General features: G+C 45.3%; 1 pseudogene and 1 gene segment (V, D, J or C); both read left to right on the forward strand.

Annotated features, from left to right (window-relative positions):
* Positions 1-6: 6 nt before the first annotated feature.
* On the forward strand, positions 7-3,025 carry LOC129515750 (uncharacterized; annotated as a pseudogene).
* An 11,689-nt stretch (positions 3,026-14,714) lies between these two features.
* On the forward strand, positions 14,715-15,577 carry LOC129515751 (T cell receptor beta variable 9-like). The segment is given in 2 exon segments: positions 14,715-14,982; positions 15,117-15,577. Coding segments are annotated over 2 exon segments (510 nt in total).
* The last annotated feature ends 4,321 nt before the right edge of the window (positions 15,578-19,898 follow it).

The raw sequence follows: 19,898 nt of genomic DNA on the forward strand, positions 1-19,898 counted from the left end.
ACCTAGATGATGGAGGATATTATAGACCTTCAAAGGACTTTGGACATGAATCTCAAGGCAGTAGCTAGTCATGGGTCCTACCTGAAGCCAGGTAGCATGAGCACATTGGAATCTGGTACAACAGCACTGGTACAGTATAGATCAGAAGAGTGAGAGTGTGGGGATGGAATAATCAATGAGGAGACACCTAAATGATTCTTTAGGGAGCCCTGGCATGTGTCATTATTACTAATGCATGGCCTTTTAGGGGTCTCAGTGGGGAACCACAGCACTTTCACCACTGTTTCTCATCCTAGCTGGGTCTGAATGCCAGTGGCTTCCAGCTCCACATCTTCTGAAGTCTCTGCTCTGCTCTCCAGCCTAGTAGAACCTGTCTTCTCTCAGCTTCTGGACTCCCACGCTGTGCATGCCCATCAGGATGTGGCCAAGAAGAGAGGATTTCCTTACACTCACTCTAAGGTTTCCTTTTCAGGACTCTGTGCCCCAAACCCAAGCTTTCTTGGGATCTTCAAGCCACATTTGCCATTATTATTATTATATACAGACATTGTTTATATCAATTTCCTTACCTGTGTCCCACTGTACCTCTTGAGTGTTCTCCCCTGATTCGGGTTGTCCTTACATCATTTTCCTTCCACGGGCACATCCCTAATTCAGGTCACTTAAACTCACCATTCAGCCTTTCACCTCTACCCCTTGCTTTGGGAAAGGCTTATGTTAGTTATTGTTCTTAGGGCAACTGAGCTTTTCACTTCCCCTTAGTGTTCCAGATATCGGTTTATATTAAATTGTTATTTGCAATCCTTAGAACTCTAATTTTGGAAGCCAAACCATGCAAAAATTTTTTTATTTATTCATATTCTGCTCTTTCCTTGTAGAACAGCCGATCAGTGACTCTTTGCTACAATGGATGTCTAGCATATTAGTAACAATCCTAGCCTTTCCACCACAGTTAATATTGGATTCTTGTCTATGAATGGGATTATCTCCAGATTTAGTGAATTGGAGGTCCATTAGATACCTCATTCAGGAGAAGAATATCAATTCCTTTGCTTAAATTCTAATTTCTATACCTTTACTTTTTTTGTTTTAGTGGCCACCCTGAAAATACTTAAACTTTATTACATTTAGAAAAATGAGTAGAGACCTAATGTCCTAGGTCAATGGATGAAAGGCCATGTTGCTGCCTCTTTTTTTGTTTCAGATGCTTCCTTCCTCTTCACACCTGCATACATCTTGTACCCCTCACAGAGCCACTGACCCTCATCCCCTGTCCTCTCTTCTGTTGAATGAGGAATAGGCATCCTCTAAACTGATACCATTGGGCTGCTAAGAAGTCTGCAAACTGGGATAACGCTGCCTTGCCCAAAAGGAGGCGCTGGGGCTCTTTTGAAACTCTAAGGCTGGGGTGAGTGGTGGGAAGAGTGAATAGTAGAAGGAATGTTGAGGGAAGCAGGGCATTGGAGCTGCATCCTTAGGTCCAGTGGGAGCATTGGTTGCAGATTCCTCAAAGATAGTAAATGTAAATCATTTTTAAATTGATTTTCCTAGTTCGTTTCCCAGAGTGGGAGTCTTTCATGTTCTGTCTCCTTTTCTGATATTTCCCACTTATTTTTTCTCCCTTCCCCTTTATTCCCTTTCACTACGAAGTAGGGGTGGTGGAAGGAAAGGTGGGTGGGGGGTGAGGGTGACTGGGTGACGGGCACTGAGGTGGGCACTTGACAGGATGAGCACTGGGTGTTATTCTATATGTTGACAAATTGAACATCAATACAAAATAAATTTATTAAAAAATAAAATTAAATTAATTAAATTGATTTTCCTTTGTTTTACTCGGATGACTTGTGTTGCTCTCCTTGAGCATCCTGTTTGCTCTATGCCCAGTCATGCATTTTACCCTCAGTACTGGGGTGGAGGTTGGCTGATCCCTTGTTCCCTCAACCACCCTTCCCAGTGCCTGGCTCTTCACTGGCAGCACAGTCTGCCTATTTTAATGGAGGGCACTGGCTCCAAATGGAAGCACTCTCTTCGAAGTCCCCTTTCCACAGATATGGACAAAAGGGCTCAATGTGGCTTAGATCCTGAAGAAAATGACTTTTTAGGTGATGTCTACACAGCTGAAATGGAAGGAAGGAGCTCCCTTGATGCAGATATGGTCTCTCCCTTGAACAGTGCCCTTTGAGCAGGGCCTTAGAAGGAACGGGGATGGAGAGAGAGTCTGGATAAGGAGGCGAGAAACTAATAGTGTGAGAGCAACTGGTAGACGGACAGCTCAACACAGTCAGTTTGAATTCACCTTCTATCAGAATCTACAAAAGGTGTGAAAGGGGAAGAAGAAATACACTTTGGGGCTGGTGAAAATGACAGGGACAGTGACATCACAGGCAAATCACCAACCAAAGCCCAGGAGACCAGAGCCCAGCCCCTTCCCCAGGACACCCAAGCTAGATGATGCCCACAACATCTCTGACTGCACCATGGGCTGCAGGCTGCTGTGCTCTGTGGCTCTCTGTCTACTGGGAGCAGGTGAGTCTCATGTTCCAGGGGCTGCCCTGGACCAAAGCAGAGTCCCTGTGGCCACAGCAACACTGTTCTTTCTGGACTTTGTCTGATTTTGACCTTTCTTTCAACAGTCCCCATGGACACTGGAATTACCCAGATCCCAAAACACCTGTTAACAGAGACAGGGAGGAGAGTGACCCTCAAGTGTGAACAACATCTGGGACATAATGCTGTGTACTGGTATCAACAGAGCGCTCAGAAGCCACCAAAGCTCATGTTTGCCTACAGTTACAAGGTACTTGTTGAGAATGAGACTGCTTCCGGTCGCTTCTCACCTGAGTGCCCAGACAGCTCCAGGTTCTACCTTCACGTGGACGCCCTGGAGCCCAATGACTCTGCCTTGTATCTCTGTGCTAGCAGCAGAGACACAGCCCCACACAGCCAACCTCTCCCCGTGCTCAAACATCCTGGGTCTAGCAGGGGGGCCCTGGGACAACCAAGACTAGCTCAACATCTCCTGTAGGGCCCCAGACAGAGATCCCAGAACCTCATGCAGCCTGTGCACTCAGGGGTCGCTGCAGTGCTGAGTGCCCAGAGCAGACACACACAGCCTGGGGCCTGGCTCAGCCTTCTTCCAGTCTGTGCCCAGCTGCATGCAAGCCAGAGGGTCCGGCTCCAGTTGCTCCAAGCAGCCTTCAGGAGGCACATGGCCCTGGGGAATGTTTCAGGGGCCACTTTACACTCTGGGCACAGCAGTGCTGCCATGAACCCTGCCCACAGGCACCTTCCTCTGACTATTCCTTCCACCCAAGTGAGACCCTGGACCTAGCCCCTGTCCCAGCTCCAAACAGGCTGAGCCCTTTTCCAGAACACCTCCTTCCCTCACCCTGTGGCTCCATCAGTTCTGTCCACTGAGGACAACAGCTTCTTCCTCAGATTAGTATCACTCTTCTCTGGGTCCGAGTGTTAAATCTTTAGGCTCAAAACTGTAAGTCAGAGAGTCAGTGCCTCTGGGCTGTAGTTCCATGTGGCTGTGAAAGAGATCGGATCCTGCCAGTCTGCTCAGATCATCATCCTTGGCCTCGCTGGCCTGAAGCTCTTCTTCTCCAAGGGTGCTTCTATAGCTGCAGTATTTGCCTTGGGGCCTGCGGGCCTGCCCACTCCAATGCAGGCAATGGGTTGAGCCATGGGCATCACATGTGTATGGTGGTACTAAGGCTTCCCACTCAGGCCTGTGGGGGTGCTCTTGAATCTGTGGGTACCTCCCAGGACTGTGACCAGATGCCCCATTGGGAGAGCCCTCCCCTCCCCCTGCCCCTGCCCCTGCCCCGGACAGCAGACTCTTTTCCTGGGAGGTCTTTGGTCTCCTGGGAGCAGATGAGTCCTGAGAGAGTGGGGACCTTCCTGTCCTACCCTGTTTGTCTAAGACAAGTTCTGAACTTCCACCTTATTCTCTTTCTGGCTTCCATCTCCTCCCACAGGTCGCATGGAACCTGCAGTCAGCCCAACAGTATAGCCCAACAATATAGCTACCATATCACAGAGATGGGGACAGAGCATGGCTCTGAGGCCTGACCCCATTTCTGGTCACTTGTACTTCTGGTACTACTGACACACTCCAGAAAGGGCAGTGGAATTAGTGATTTCCAGCAATAACAACCTTCCCTCAGAGAAGGCTGACTTTTTGGAGAGTCCATTCTCAGCTCAGTTGCCTGACAGACCATACTCTGAGGCCCCAGGCTGCACTGCTGGGGGACTCAGCAGTACACCCCTGTGCCAACAGCTCAGTCACAGCCTTGCAGAGGAGCTTCTTCCCCTTGCACAAGCTTGAGGCTTCTCTGCTCCCAGCCTTTCAGCAGCCCTTCCTGCCCAACGGGGCGGGGCCACAGCACCTTCCCAGAAACTTAAGTCAGAAGTTAACTTTTCTTTTTTTTGAAACAGGCTCCACTCCCAGTGTAGAGTTCAATGCAGGACGTGAACTCACCATCCTGAGATCAAGTCCCACGTCAGGCTTCCTGCTCGGTGGGGAGTTGGCTTGCCTGAGATTCTCTCTCTCTCCCTCTCTCTCAAATAAATAAATAAAATCTTAAAAAAAAAAAAAAAAAAGACCTGAGCTGAGATCAAGAGTCTGATGCTCAACTGACTGCACCTCCCAGGTGACCCAGAAGTTAACTTTAATTTTCAGAATAGGAAATGTTGCACAGGGAGAGGTATCTGGGGCTATGGTATTGAGGAAATATTGTTGGGCACCACAGAATATAGTTGTGGCCCCCATGAATGGGACACGTATGGCCAAATGAGTGACCAGATGAGGCTACCAAGGAACCTGTAAAGGACTGACTTTCGGGGAGCCAAGGCCCAAGGGTTCTTCAACAATCAGCTGAAGGGATGATGTAGGGAAAGCTTTATGAGGAAGACACTATTTCCTATTAACAAGGCAGGTAGACTTCAATTGTTCAATTAGAAAGATCAATTAGTATTAATGTTTGAGGCTAGTTGAGTATATCATATTGGTTATACATCTACTTATTCATTCATTGACTAACTGACTCACCTATTCTTTGGACAGACAATATTCTACCTCAAGAGATGGAAAGTATGGTTGGTGCACCACAGGGACCCCATGGGTGTCAGAGGAAGAATCAGTTGCAAGGTCATTTAGGAATCAAAGCTCAGCCTGATTCTGAGAACTCTCCTTCATGCCAGAAAGTGGCCAGGTCCTCTAGAGTGTGCTGGGGTGGGTAAGACAGAAACACCATGGAGAGAACATGCAAATAATCACAGGGGTGCATGCATCCCTTGTGTTGGTGTTTTGCACCATGAAATAAACAACCAACAAAACCAAAAGGCTATCTACTGAATGAAAGAAGATATTTGCAAATGACATACCTAATGAAGGGTTAGTATCCAAAATATATAAAGAACTTATACAACTCACACTGAGCCACAAATAATCCAGTTAAAACATGGGCAGAAGATCGGACATCTTCTTTGGGGAGGGGCAGGAGTGGGGGAGCTGTTGGGAGTAGGGGAGGGAGGCAAGGGAAGGCAGGGTTTTTACCATGCAGATGACTTCCCTCATGGGGACCAGGATATTTCAGACTGTAAATGGGCACTTAACTTTAGTTAAGTCTTGGTTTGCTGTCTGGGGATAAATGACTCCATTTGGAGTCTTTTTAGCACTAATATGGCTTTCTATAGGAGGTGGGAAGTCCCTAAAAACTGAAAAGAAATGTAAACAGAGAGGGAGTTTGAGCATACTGGATACCCAGCAGAAGCGTATGCAGAGGAGTATTACTCTCAAAGAAAGATCAGAGAAGCGAGAGTCTTAGCCTATTCCCTGGACTCAGTTCCACCAAGCAATACCCTATTGTAGAGAAAATAAAGAAAGGAAAAATGACAGATTTTGAGCCAAATAAGAGGGGATTCTGGGCTTTAAAAACCTGTAGGAAGATTGGCATCCTAGGAAAACCTAGCTATTGGCTGATGAAGAGGCTCAGAGTACCAGCTCTTCCCTAAGAACACCAGAGTATTCCCCTGGGGGATCTCCCTCACTCCCTGATCTGCCATGGCTACCAGGTTTCTCAGTTTAGTGGCCTTTTGTCTCTTGGGAGTGGATGAGTCCAGGAAACAGAAGGAAACTCCTGATATGGGCTTCTCAATTCCAGATCCTAGCCATTCCTTCATTAAGACAACTGTTGTTTCCCTGTATCTATCTTAGCTTGCATTTGCCTCTCTGATGGACCCACGGATGCTCAGATACCAAGATCCTTAACATAAAAATGGAAAAGAAGCTGCTCTTTGAACATTCTTAGAAAACGAACCATTTTTGCAAAGTACTGGTGTCAATGAGACCATACCCTGAACTCTGAGTCTGATTCATTAGTCAGTTCTGAACTTCTGGCCAAAAAAAGATGTGCTTGAAGTGTACATATCTCAAAAACATATAGATAATTTCCCCCTTGACTTTGAAGTCAACCAGCACCAACCAGTCCTCTCTGTACTTCTGTGCCAGTCTGTGATTCCACAATACCTCACCACCACAGCCACTCAACTCGGAAAGAACAGGTGGCCTCTCATGCCTGAGGTCCCTGCTCTAACCAGAACAAAGTGCAAGAGTCCTTTCTGGCCCCCTCTCACCCACCAGCTGTGAATTTTAAACAGGCCTTTTGTTGAATTTCAGTTGGTGCTCTTTACCCCTTGTGGAACCACCCTCCAGGCGAGCCGTGAGGTTGTCAGGGGTTAGTGCACGCCCTGTGCTCACTTCATAAAGACTTGCCTCCACGTCATCATCTGATTCACCTGGTCCTTACCACCTCTAGTGATACTGAGGTTAGAATTTTGTTTTCTAATATCCAGTCCATGTGAGGAAGACTGTCTAGTTTTCAAGTACAGCGGTTTCTCAACGAGTAGATTTTACAGATGGTAACTACTTGCCAACATTTTGGAGACCAATGTTGACTTGAGATTTCAGTTTTGAAAAGTAGCACTTTGAAAATAGCAACCACAGTAAAAATAAAAGAGAACCTCACTCTGCCTTCCCATTCACTTCAAACATTCAAGAGTATCATGCCACATAGCATGGGTAAAACATTGAAGGGGAGAACAAAAGAAGTGTTGATGAGGTGGTGAAGATATGGGACTCTATTTGCACTGCTGAGAGGACCATAAAATAGTACAACCACTGCGGAAAATAGTATGGGCAGGCAGAGGGGTGGTTCCTGGGCTTGGATGGGGGAGGGGGAAGAAGTAGTGTTTGATGGATATAGAGTTCCGGATGGGGAAGAAGAGAGGGTTCTAGACAGGGATGGTGGTAATGGTGTCACCAGAATGTGAATGTAATTAATGCCCCTGCACCGTAGACTTGAAAGTGCTAAGTTTTATGTTATACACATTGAATCACAATAAAAATAAAAAACACTGTAAATTAAAACTTAGAAAAGATGATCTTTGAATAAAGATGAGTTCCATTCAAAGAAAGAAAGGTTGGTTAGCCATAATTTTGAATGTAGAAAAACTAAGATTTTAGTGTCCTAATAGCTTCTTAAGGAGGAGAATACTGCCGATGGGAATATTCTAAAAAAATATTTATTTATTTATTTATTTATTTATTTATTTATTTATTTATTTATTTAAGAGAAAGAGAGAGTGAGAGAGCATGAGCAGAGGAGAGGCAGAGGGAGAGGGAGAAGCAGACTCCCCACTGAGCAGGGAGCCCAAGAGCACAGGAGCTCTATCCCAGGACCCTGAGATCACAACCTGAGCTGACCGAGCCACTCAGGCACCCCGTGATGGGATTATTTTAATGTAACTGCTAGAAATAGGAGGAAAACCCCAAGGGCATGGTTCTATGTAATGCAGGCAGAAGAACCTGAGACCCTGGAAAGTCTTGGAAGGGGCTGTCATGATTAAAGGTGGGAGGGAAATGGTGAAGATCTGCATTCTGTACTGTATGAATCCTCTGCAGCACTTCCTCAAATCTTCAGTGGATTCTATGAAACTTTGTAATTATTGATGTGCATGATTTTCTTAAAGATTTTTTAAAAATTTATTTATGATAGACATAGAGAGAGAGAGAGGCAAAGACACAGGCAGAGGGAGAAGCAGGCTCCATGCAGGGAGCCCAACATGGGACTCGATCCTGGGTCTCCAGGATCACACCCTGGGCCAAAGGCAAGCACTAAACCGCTGAGCCACCCAGGGATCCCCTGATGTACATGATCTTATTGTAGGAGTAAAAAAAGTCTCTGCTTCATGGCCAGTTGGGGTGCCAGGGTTAGAGAAGGCCAGGAGAAAACAATCGTCCATGCGAGTGATCAGAAGTCTTGGGAAGGACTTGGGATTTCCACAATTTTGAAAGCTCTAGGAAATTCCACCTAGTTTTTACAGAAGAGAGAATTTCCCATGTCTTACCTAGATTACAAATTTATTAGCTGAAGTCTTGTTTTTAGGAAAGCAGGAAAAAAAGCCCCTGAGGATAAGTCATTATTTTAGGAAAGTAATAATTCTTATTAATTCCTACTGGATGAAAACTAGTGTTTATATGAGGCGTTGGCTTCTCTTAGAGGGTCAGATGACATGAATATCCTTCCCCATAATAAAACAGTTGGAAATGCCAATGTAAAATATGCTAGGAATGTTACTGTTAAGATCTCCAATAAATTGGCCCTATGCATTCTTATGTGCTTGACATCTTTTACTTTCTTGTTTATATTGCAGATCTTCATTATTTGTCACACTTGTTTTAAATTCTTGGTTCATACGGTCCAACAATTCCCATTCTGGGAACGTACATTGGCCAGTTGAATATCTTTCTTTTGGAGTCCAACCCAAAATGGCTCAGTCCTTCCAGAATATTCTCTTAGTTTTTGGTTAATCTCTAGTATTCATATTTGCTTCTTGCCTCATAAGGTTCCCCCGGGGAAAAGACAGGAGATGCTGCTGCTTTGCAATTTTAAAAGTGTAGAGGAGCCAATCTTTATAGTACCAGCTGGGGTCCTCTTGTCTGAAATAGAATGGCTATTTATCATAGCTTCTCAGGTACTTCTAAAGCAATCTTACATATTCTGGTTGTATTTATAATTAAGGATTGATTGGCAATCCAGAAATTTTATCTAACTGAATCAAAAAATGCAAGGAATTCCTTAAAGCAAAAAAATTATATTTTCCTAGTGTGACTTACACTGTTTGTATTTCTATGTATTTCTGTAGAAGTTTCTCCTTATCTACCGTCAGAAACTCCGTGAGACACATCAGCTGCTGTTATAAAAGGTTTTAATGAATTACATATGCACAAAATTCATAAAAAGTATTCAGTTAAAGAACATTGCCATCTGGGCTTGAGATAATTTTATCTGGTTTATATCCACTCTGAGTAGCATTTTCCTCCTCTGGGTGGCATCTTTAAAAGGGGTCACTGATCACAGCTCATTGGCACCAGAGCTGGTGACCCTCAATGTCAGATGCAAATGTATCAGGGCTCTCTTCTCAGTGGTATTTGATGAGATTGTTTGCCTTTGGATTTTGAAAGTCAAGAGATACATTATGTTAGAATATCTATATTCACCCTATAAATAGTGCTATTCAAAATTTAATAGCTCTTAAGTAAATGTAAATATTTTTAAAAATCTACATTGGAAGTAAACAAAGTCAGAAGTAGCAACTGGGTGGAAGTTAACTGATTTAGGAATTCAAATCTTCAGATTCTGTTTTCCCAAATTCCTCTGTTTATTTATTTATTTTTAAACTTCACATTAATCCAGACTGGCTTCTCCTTCCTAGCATTCTGTACAGAGGGTAAGAATATTTTATTTCCTACGTGGACCATGAAGAAAGCTTAGATCAATTTAATCACATACACACATCTTCTCCTATATGGGGAGTGGGCATTCTATTATCAGTGAATGGAAGCAAAAAGAAGGTTTCTAAAAAGTTAGAAGAGAAAGAAACAAGTTCTCTAGGGGCACCTGGCTGGCTGAGTTGGTGGAGTGAGAGACTCTTGACCTTCAGGGTGTGAGTTCCAGTCTCACACTGGGTGTAGAGACTACTTAAAAATAAAATCTTAAAAAAAAAAAGAAAGAAATTCTCTAGCAGTAAGGTAACAGTATTATTTTCCTTATTTGGGGTGAGCTGATTAGCAGGCACCTTGCAAATAGACCTGTCTGATTGATCTGTCCTGAGCAAACTGTTTGTGGAGTCATCAGAGCAAAACCAACTTCCGTTAATTAATTATTAGTCATCCAAAGTTCCCCGGGAGTCCATCTGCGATAAGAAAGGCTGTCTCTCCCTGTAATCTCTGTCACGGTCCCTCCTTAAGCAACACCCCCTAACCCAGGCTAAGCTGACTCAGAATTTTTTCCAAAGCACAACCATCCCTCCAGTCACCTTTATTTTTATTTCTATGCAGCTAGGGCTGCCTTTTGTCTTTTTTTTTTTTTTAATCTGCTGGGGGTGGAGGAAGAAAGCAAAAATAGTGCAGTAGGCAAAGGGTAAAAGAGTCCCTAATTCAAATACACCCTAAGACTTTCGGATCACAGCAAAGGCAATATCTCGATTACTGCCCAATATGTCACATGGGGGCATTGTGGAACTGCTGAGTTCCAAAAGTTGCTAGGACAGAGCAAGGGGCCAGAGCCAGCCACCTGGGACCTGGAGGGTTAAAGAATAGCCTTGTTTGGTGCTTTTATGCACTCCACGGCTTAAAGCTGTAAACACTAATTTGCGGTGGTGCTGTCCCATTAGGGTGCTAGAACTTCAGGTCTGGGATTAGGGAGTCTTTCAGAGCTTGCAAGGGGAAATGAGAGGTGGTCCTGGGAGGGGGCACACAGCATGCTCCGGGCGGAGACAGGGAGAGGAACACCTAAAAGGAAACGCACAGGAGCTGTGCACACAGGCATGTGGCCTAAACCTAGGCAGCCTGGACCGTCCATCCAGCCCTGCTCCCTGCAGTTACATAAGAGGTTTTGCAGGACAAAGCAGGGCTCCTGCATCAGGCTAGCCAGGGAGCTGGCAAGAGAGGCCAGGTTCATGGGAACCAGGAAAGACAGTGACAGCAGAGCAGTGACATTTTTGCTTCAACTCCAGAGAAGGGATGCCCAGGTCTTCAGCTCCCAGACCTCTGAGCAGGAAGGAACTTGGCCAGTGCTCCCCTACCTGCCATGGGCTACAGTCTCCCCTGCTGTGTGGACCTTTGTCTCCTGGGAGCAAGTATGTCCTTGAAAAAGGTGGGGACATCTCTGTTCTAAGCCTGATGGCACCCGAATCTGTGGCACTGTCGGGATCTGTCTCATGTTCTTTCCCCAACCCCTGTGTTCTTCCCTCCCAGGCCCAGTGAGGGCTGGAGTCACCCAAACACCAAGACACCTGATCCAAGCAGGAGGACAGCAAGTGACACCGAGACATTCCCCTATCTCTGGGCAGCCCAGTGTGTCTTGATACCAACAGGCCCTGGGGCAGGGCCCCCAGCTTATTTCCATGAGTTACAGAGAGCAAAAGGCCACTTCCTTGGATTAATCCTCAGTGCAGCAGTTCAGTGACTATCACTCTGAACTTCTTGGACACTGGACTCAGCCGTGGTCTCTGTGCCCACAGCCGGGCGCAGCCCTGCAGGGTCACCAGCGCTCCGTGCACACACCTTCCTGCCCGAGCGTGGAGCAGCCTCAGGGCTGCAGACCTGGGAGGCGGGAAAGAGAAGGGGTTTCGGGTCCTGCCAAGTGCAGCCTCTGGCTCCTCTCCCACTCAAGGTCAACAGGACAGCAGGCTCCCTTCAGAGGCTGCTGCTGCTGCTGCTGCTGTACCCAGAGGCTCACTTCAAAATTACCTTCCTGAAAAAAAAAAAAAATTACCTTCCTGGCCTGCCACTCTATACTGCAAGCCTAAAGGAGCAATTTGCAATTTCACAGCTGGCACCCTGTTTTCGGGAGGGAGAATTCATTTGGGGATCAGAATTGCTTGATAAATATGTAGCTAAAAGGTAGAGTTCCAGAGATTTGTTTTATAGAATACAGAGAGAAAAAAAATTGAGATTTTAGGGAAAGTATAGATGAGAAAATACGATTATGGATGGTTGAGAATAGAGATAGAGCTACAAAATTATGAAAAACTATGTTACTGGGCAGCCCGGGTGGCTCAGCAGTTTGGGGCCATCTTCAGCCCAGGACGTGATCCCAGAGACCCAGGATCGAGTCCCGTGTTGGGCTCCCTGCATGGAGCCTGCTTCTCCCTCTGCCTGTGTCTCTCTGTGTCTCTCATGAATAAATAAATAAAATCTTAAAAAAAAAAAAACTATGTTATTGGTCATGTAATCTCTTTTCTCACTCCTCTGAGTCTCCAATACCCGGAAAATACAAAGCGAGGCCTTACAGCAACCACATCACCCTGTGTGGGCCCCAGGCAAGGACAGGCTCGTGGGAACCAGGACGTCCCCTGAGAACCCTGGAGCTGATTCTGACCTGCCTTCTGGACTTCTCATCCCTGGCTTGCCGTCCCCCGCAGAGGCGGGCATGCCTCCCCTGATCACAAACAGGCAAAGGCTCTCCAGTTCCCCCCAAGATCAGTTCTGCTTCCCTGGAATAGCTTTCCACACGTCATCGCCCAGCTGCTATTAGCTTCAGAACGTCACTTCTTGGCAGTCTCTGGATGCCTCATTCTCTGTGACCAAATCGCTCTTTTAAATCCTCTGCATCTGCATTTGCTATTCTCCGGGTCTAGAAGGCCCTTCTCTGCTGCCCAAACATGGCCAGATAGTAGTCATCTCTCAGGGACTGGCTCATACATTGCTTCTCACCCAGACATTCCATGACACTAATAGTCTGCTCAGGCTGCTCTAACAAAATACCACAGACTGGGAAGGCTCAAACAATAGATATGTATTTTCTCACAGTCCTGCAGGTTGGAAGTCCAAGACCAAGGGGCCGTGGGGTTAATCTGGGGGAGTGCTCTGTTATTCCTGGCTTGCAGGCAATTGCTTTCTCGCTATGTGCTTGTGTGAGGACAGAGAACGGGTTCTCTGGTGTCTCTTCCTCTTCATTAGGACATCAGTCCTCTTGGTCCCACACTCACTACCTCATTTAGCCTAACTGCTTCCCTAAAGACCCTACCTCCAGATACCCTCACACTGCGGGTTATAGTCACATTCAATGTATGAATTTGCGGGGGGGGGGGTGGAACACAATTTAGTTCATAATAGCAATGTTGCTCTCTTTATTTCCATAGGAAAAGCCAAGTGTATACTTGATACTCTTTGACATTGTGAAATGAACGAATGAATGACCACCCACAGAGAACCTTGGAATATTATTAATCACGAAATGTTTTCCTTCACAGGGATCTGCTCTTACCTGGGATGTAAGGTAATCTTGGCTCTCCCTCCGACTTCTGCAATATTCTGAGCAGTTTTGTTTTCATAGCCAGGACTGGCGACCAGTACTGCCTAATTGAATCTACAGCCGACATATGCTAATGTTGTTTTTGGAACAGAGAAAATTATGTTACAGTCACAGTTACTGGTATCATGATCTGGTAAAGAATTTTCCTTCACCAGCTACCACTACATCCTTAGAAACATCTCTTGCCATCATCAAGGGTGCTTCTTGGAAATGAATCTGAGAAAGAGATAAAGAAAAATTGCTGTGCTTGTAATAAAACCTTGACATCCTTGCCAATTAAAGGGTAATTGTGTGCATACGTGTGTGTGCACGTGTGTATGCATGTGTATGCATGTGAGTGTGTTTTTCTTGTGGAGACACACAAAATAGGAATAGCTTCTCTCTGGATGGAATTTATGAAGAGGCTTTGGGTCACAGCATAGGACTCACAGTACGTCTGTGTAACGATTGTGAACGTCAGGCCCAACTGGACCTACAGTGACTATAGCTGACAGGGTTTATTTATGGTTTTGTAAGTTCAAAAGTAAATAGGTAAAATAGAGAAACCCTATTTATAAGATGTGCTATTTAAAATTTGGTAATCAAAAAAAAATAAAAATAAATAAAAAAATAAAATTTGGTAATTATTAATTTATGTACAAAATCTGGAAACACATGGATCTGGTTAATCAGGGGGACGTATGGAATATAGTGTTTCCAGGCTGGATCCACATGAGATCATCAGAGTGTTTATTTTTATGGCTCATATTATTCTGACTTGCCTCTTTCATTATAGCATACTAATTGCAATGGGGAAGCAATTATTTCCTTCATAATCAAAATGTTGGTTCAGATAATCTTTTGCCTTCGCAGGCTAAGGGTGGATTTGAAGATCACTCCTTAATCAGCCGGGCTGGGGAAGCAGGAGAAAGCATGTGGGAGGGGCGGCGGGTTTGTCCTTGATTTAGATAGAGGGTGTGCATCCGTGAGACTGCGAGCCATCAGCCACATGGAGGAACTGTGCCCCCACATTAGGGCAAGGTGTCCCCACAGAGGGTTTGAGACAGTGGCCCAGGAGAGAACATTGGAAAGGAATTCTTGGCTACCTGCTTGCATCAGGCGGTTTGAGTTCACTGAGTGGGTCCTGGGACACATGGAGCTAACACGGGCTCCTCGCTGGCCAAGAAGAGGACACGCCTTGAACCTCAGAATGCATCAAGGAGATACTCTCTGTGCCTGGAAGGGAAGTGGAGCCCCAAGGGCCAGGTAATTAGAGTCAGGCAGGGGCAGGCAGAGGGAAATATTAGGTGAATATTAGGACATGCTCACCTTGCACTCACCCCTTGTGGAGGCACTGGGCAGGACAAGGAATAGCGCGGGGAGTAGCGGATCCTGAGTCCTAGCAAAGTAGCCTTTGGTACTAGACCAGAAGGTAGCCCGCAGACACAGCGGTGACATCATAGGCAAGTAGTCCTATCAGGGAAATGGGAGGTTCAGCACCTGAGACTGCTCACCCCAGCAGACCCCAGCCCCGAGCGGGGAGGCTATCAGCTTCCCAGGGCTGCCATGGGCTCCAGGCTTCTCTGCTGTGTGGCCCTTTGTCTCCTGGGAGCCGGTGAGTTGCAGGCGCGGTGAGAAAGCCTGATATGCACTTGCCACCCCTGTCATACAGGCTTGCTGGTGATGGCTGCTGCAGGAGGCTTCCTCCCATGCTCTACCCTCAGCTCCTTTCTCTCTCCTCCCCAGCAGGCCCCGTGGAGTCTGAGGTCATCCAAACTCCAAGACACATGATCAAAGCAAGAGGACAGACAGTGACCCTGAGATGTTCCCTTATCTCTGGACACCTATCTGTGTACTGGTACCAACAGGCCCTGGGCCAGGGCCCCCGGTTTCTCATTCAGTATTACAATAGGGAAGAGGGAGACAAAGGAGACATCCCGGCAAGATTCTCAGTGCAGCAGTTCAGTGACGCCAGCTCCCAGCTGGAGATGAACTCCCTGGAGCCAGGAGACTCAGCCCTGTATCTCTGTGCCAGCAGCTTGGCACAGCCCTGCACGATCGGCAGGCTTCTGTACAAAAACCTTCCACCCCTCCAGCTCAGGAAGTGTGGCGAGGGTGGCGGTGCCAACCACAGTGGCCCGGGCCCAGGTAAAGCAGACGGGCCTCTCCCAGATGCTCCTCCTGCAGCCTTCGTGTGTGGCATGTCCTAATGCTCACAGAAATCATGCAAGAGAAGTATTATTTTACCTGTTTACATACATGAGGGGAAGCAGCTTTCCCCGGTCTCATATTTCATAACCAGCAGAGCAAGGAACAGTTCTGTCCCACGACACCTGTGCTCACCCACACACACATCGAACTGTCATCCCCTCATCTGGTTTCCCTTCTCCAGTCCAGATTAGCAGAGCAGGAAAGATCACGCACCATATGTGATTATCATAACCTCTTCCCTGACAGCTTCAAGGAATATGACTTCAAGGTGAAGAATAGCCATTGATCCTCCACTGTAACAACAACAACAACAACAACAAAAATAAATAAATAAATAAATAAATAAATAAATAAATAAATAAATAAATAAATAGAAAAGGGCAGTGTTCTTCGAGCTATGTTCTTCCAGCTGCACGGCAAAGGGAATGCGATGTTTGCAAGGAAAAAATTCTGGGTTCCTGCATATGCTGCAATCTATGGTGAGGGAAAGAACCATGGATACTCATTATTTATTTCCTAGTCTCTTACTTTCTGGTTTTGGGTCCCTTCCTCTGTATAAAATACCGTATCGCATAAAATAGAAAGTGCAATTCAGTACAGTTCTTGTCTTTGAGAGTTTTAAGATCTGCTGTAGTAAACGTATAATATTTAGCTTAAATATTTGACGATTTCTATTGGACCCATCTGTCCCATGAGAGCAGGTGACTCACAAAACTGCAAGTGCTGAATATGTTAATGAACAGACACGGTTCAGCCCTGCTGCGGGTAGAGACTCACGGGAGAAAATAGCACTATCATGGATTGACAACTTACCATAGGCCAAATAAAAGTCCTTTACTTGCAAAATTTCCATTAATTATCAGAAGAAAAAAAAAAGTCTAAGAGATAAATACGGTTTCTGCTGTCATTTTAAAGATGAGGGGATTTGCCCTGAAGTTAGAGAACTTGACCAAATCAAATAGCTGGTCGGATGCAGAAACGGGGTTCAGAGCCGGTCTAACGGACTCTTGAGCGCTGTGTTTACATCTCTATGCTATCGTGCATGTCCATGGAGACACCCACCCTCAAAACCAGAATGTTGCTCCACGTCCTAGCCTGCCTGGCTCTAATGAAATTGTTGCAGAGATCAGTTTACCTGGGAGAAAGTGGTGTGGAGAAAGACTCCCAACTAGGCACCGTGTGGATCTGGCTCTGGCTCCAGTTCCAACACAACCTGTTAGTCAAGACCTGAGATCAGTTACTTGACATGATGGGCTAAGAATTTTCACATATAAAATGAGCGTAAATATCCATCGGTATCGCTTGGAGTACACCGGAGAAGCAAAACAGATTACACACACACACACACACACACACACAATTTATTCATTTTAGAGAATCAATTTGCATAGTTGCGGAGGCCAATAAGTCCAATATCTATAAGCTGGGCTGGTGGTGCTGGAGACCTAGGGAGAGCCCATGTTCAAGTTCAAAGGCCATCAGCTGGACAGTTCTCTCTTACCTGGGGAGGAATCCATCTTTTGGTTCTATTCAGGTCTTCAACTGATTCGATGAGGCCCACCCACATTATGGAAGGCAACCTGCTTTATTTTTTTTAATTTTTTAAAAAGATTTTATTTATTTATTTATTTATTTATTTATTTATTTATTTATTTATTTATTTATAGAGACGGGGGGTGGGGGGCAGAGGCACAGGCAGAGGGAGAAGCAGGCTCCATGCAGGGAGCCTGACATGGGATTCGATCCAGGGTCCCCAGGATCACACCCCGGGCTGCAGGCGGTGCTAAACCGCTGCTCCACCGGGGCTTCCCCCTGCTTTACTTTATTGACTAAAATGTTATTCTCACCTAATGTTAAAATCTACCTATTTAAATGTTAATTGCACCCAAAAACACCCCCTCAGGAGCACCCAGAATGATGTTTAGCCACATATCTGCGGCCCGGTCAAATTAACACGTATAATCAGCCATCATACCAACTCCAAGGGCTGTGTAAAAATTTAATAAGCATAAAGTACCTACCTAGCACATAATAAGAATCTGGATATCATGATTCCTTTTGATAATGTCTGATAGTTTTTTCTACCATTTCCTATGAACAAAGGTAGGTATGGACACGTTTTACACTCCTACAGCTATCACAGAAATGGAAACATTTATGCCCAATGAATCTTAGGAGATTAACCAGAGCATGTAACATCCCTTCTTAGGCATTTTAACATCAACTTTATTAACATTTTAATGATATGCCATAAGAATTACACACTTTAAATGATCCTATCAATAGTTTTTTGGCTGCTTTTGGCTCAGGTCATGATCCTGGAGTCCTGGGTTCAAGCCCCACATCGGGCTCCCTGCTCAACCAGGCGTCTGCTTCTTTCTTTCCCTCTCCCTCTGCCTCTCCCCTCACTGGCTAGTGCTCTCTTTCTTTATCTCTCTCAAATTAATAAATAGAATCTTTAAAAAATAATAAAGTCTCTACCCATTAAAACAATTTCTCTTTAGTACACATCTAAATATATTTAAGAGAAGGAGGTGCTTCTAGAAAGTTCTATAGTTAAAGGGAGCTTGAAATCACATGAAATACATGATCCATGTTAGGGACAATTCTATCTATAGATAGATGGTTTGATAAAATGATCATCAAAAGCTCTTTTGAGATGCTTGAAGCTGTTTCTATAAAATTTATCGACTCTGGCAACCTGGGTGGCTCAGTCGTTTAGCGCCACCTTCAGCTCAGAGAGTGATCCTGGAGACCCGGGATCGAGTCCCATGTCAGGTTCCCTGCATGGAGCCTCTAATTCCTCTGCCTGTGTCTCTGCCTCTGTGTGTGTGTATGTGTGTGTGTGTGTGTGTGTGTGTATCTAATGAATAAATAAAATCTTAAAACGAAATTTATTTACTCATTTTATTTCATTTATTTTCTCCTGAACCCATTCATTCAAATTATTTTATAATGAAGTTTTGACAAAAAGTCATCATCTCCAAGGAAATTATTTTGTGTTCCTATCAGATGCATACAAAGTTGGGCTTCATGTTCACACACTGTGTGCTGAAGCTGAGCAGACCATAGGCAATGGTGACATCATTGAGCAATCATTCCATGTTGGGAGAAGGGTTCCCTGGACCCAGTGTCAAGCCCTCAGAACATGAGCCTTGAACTGGAAAATCCCCCTTTTGTTCTGACCTCACCTACCACCGTTGCCCTGGATGGTATGGTCTTCTGTCTCCTAGACCAGCAAAGTCCGAGGCACAGATGTGAAGCCCACTTCTGGGCCTGCCAGACCCCAACTCAAGGCTTGACATTGTGGCTATAACATCAGGCTCCCCTTGAGTTCCAGCTTTGGGTTCTGTGTCCTCTCCTGGGCCCCAAAGAAGCTGATTCACAAAGGGCCCAGACATATGGTCGTGCAAAAGGGAAACCAGCACACCTGGAGGTGGCATCAGATAGGAAACACAAAATCACGTACCCAGCACCAGCTACATGGTTTACAGAGCCCCTGGTTCAAATGTTATTAAGAATTTGAAGATCACAACAGCAGAGCATGGAAGTCGGTGTGGGCTTCCTTCTAAGCATGGGACTATGGGCAACAGGATACAGTTTCTGAGCTTCCTTGTCTTTATTACTTAAAGAATGACAGCCACTCTTCACAAGAAGATATTCCCCATGGAATGGATGTCTCAAAAACAAAAACAAACACAAACAGACCACTGTGCACTTACCCTGGAGGCTGCTACCTTTCCACAGTCCCTGACGCATCTGAATGCGTGTCAATGCGTCCTCTCAATGTATCCTCTGCACCGCGGAGCAGACATCATCTTGCCATAGAGAAAGGTCAATCACGGGTGTGAGGTGCTTCTGCTTGCTGCTATCTCACCCCAAACTTGGGAAGCAAGAGCTCTTGTGAGCATGAAGTCGCTCTGGCTATATTTGGCAGGTGTCCTATTAGTGAATTGATAAGAAGCAGAGCAAAACAGGTCCTCAAGAATTGATGAGCTTGCTCTTGAGATTTAGAAACCAGATACCAGGAGAACTGTAGCTGGAAGGATTTTAACAGGATGGTGTTTAGTGAAGCAAAATGGAAACAGATACTTGAAGGAATATTTGGGATTTACAAGTCATAAAAGGCATCAGGAAGCCCTAAGGATTTTTTCCCCCAATTCCGAACTATAGAGATACACAAAACCAGTGTGTTGATGAAGAATTATGTCACAGAAATAAAATGTACATAAGGTTACAGATTGTTTTACGAAAAGGTGAAGATTGACTTGTAAGAGTTGTGTCAATTCAGACAAGTCCTTTCTTCCCATCCTAAGCTGT

The sequence above is a fragment of the Nyctereutes procyonoides genome, unplaced genomic scaffold (genome assembly GCF_905146905.1).
Source record: "Nyctereutes procyonoides isolate TBG_1078 unplaced genomic scaffold, NYPRO_anot_genome, whole genome shotgun sequence".
Classification (NCBI taxonomy): Eukaryota; Metazoa; Chordata; class Mammalia; order Carnivora; family Canidae; genus Nyctereutes; species Nyctereutes procyonoides.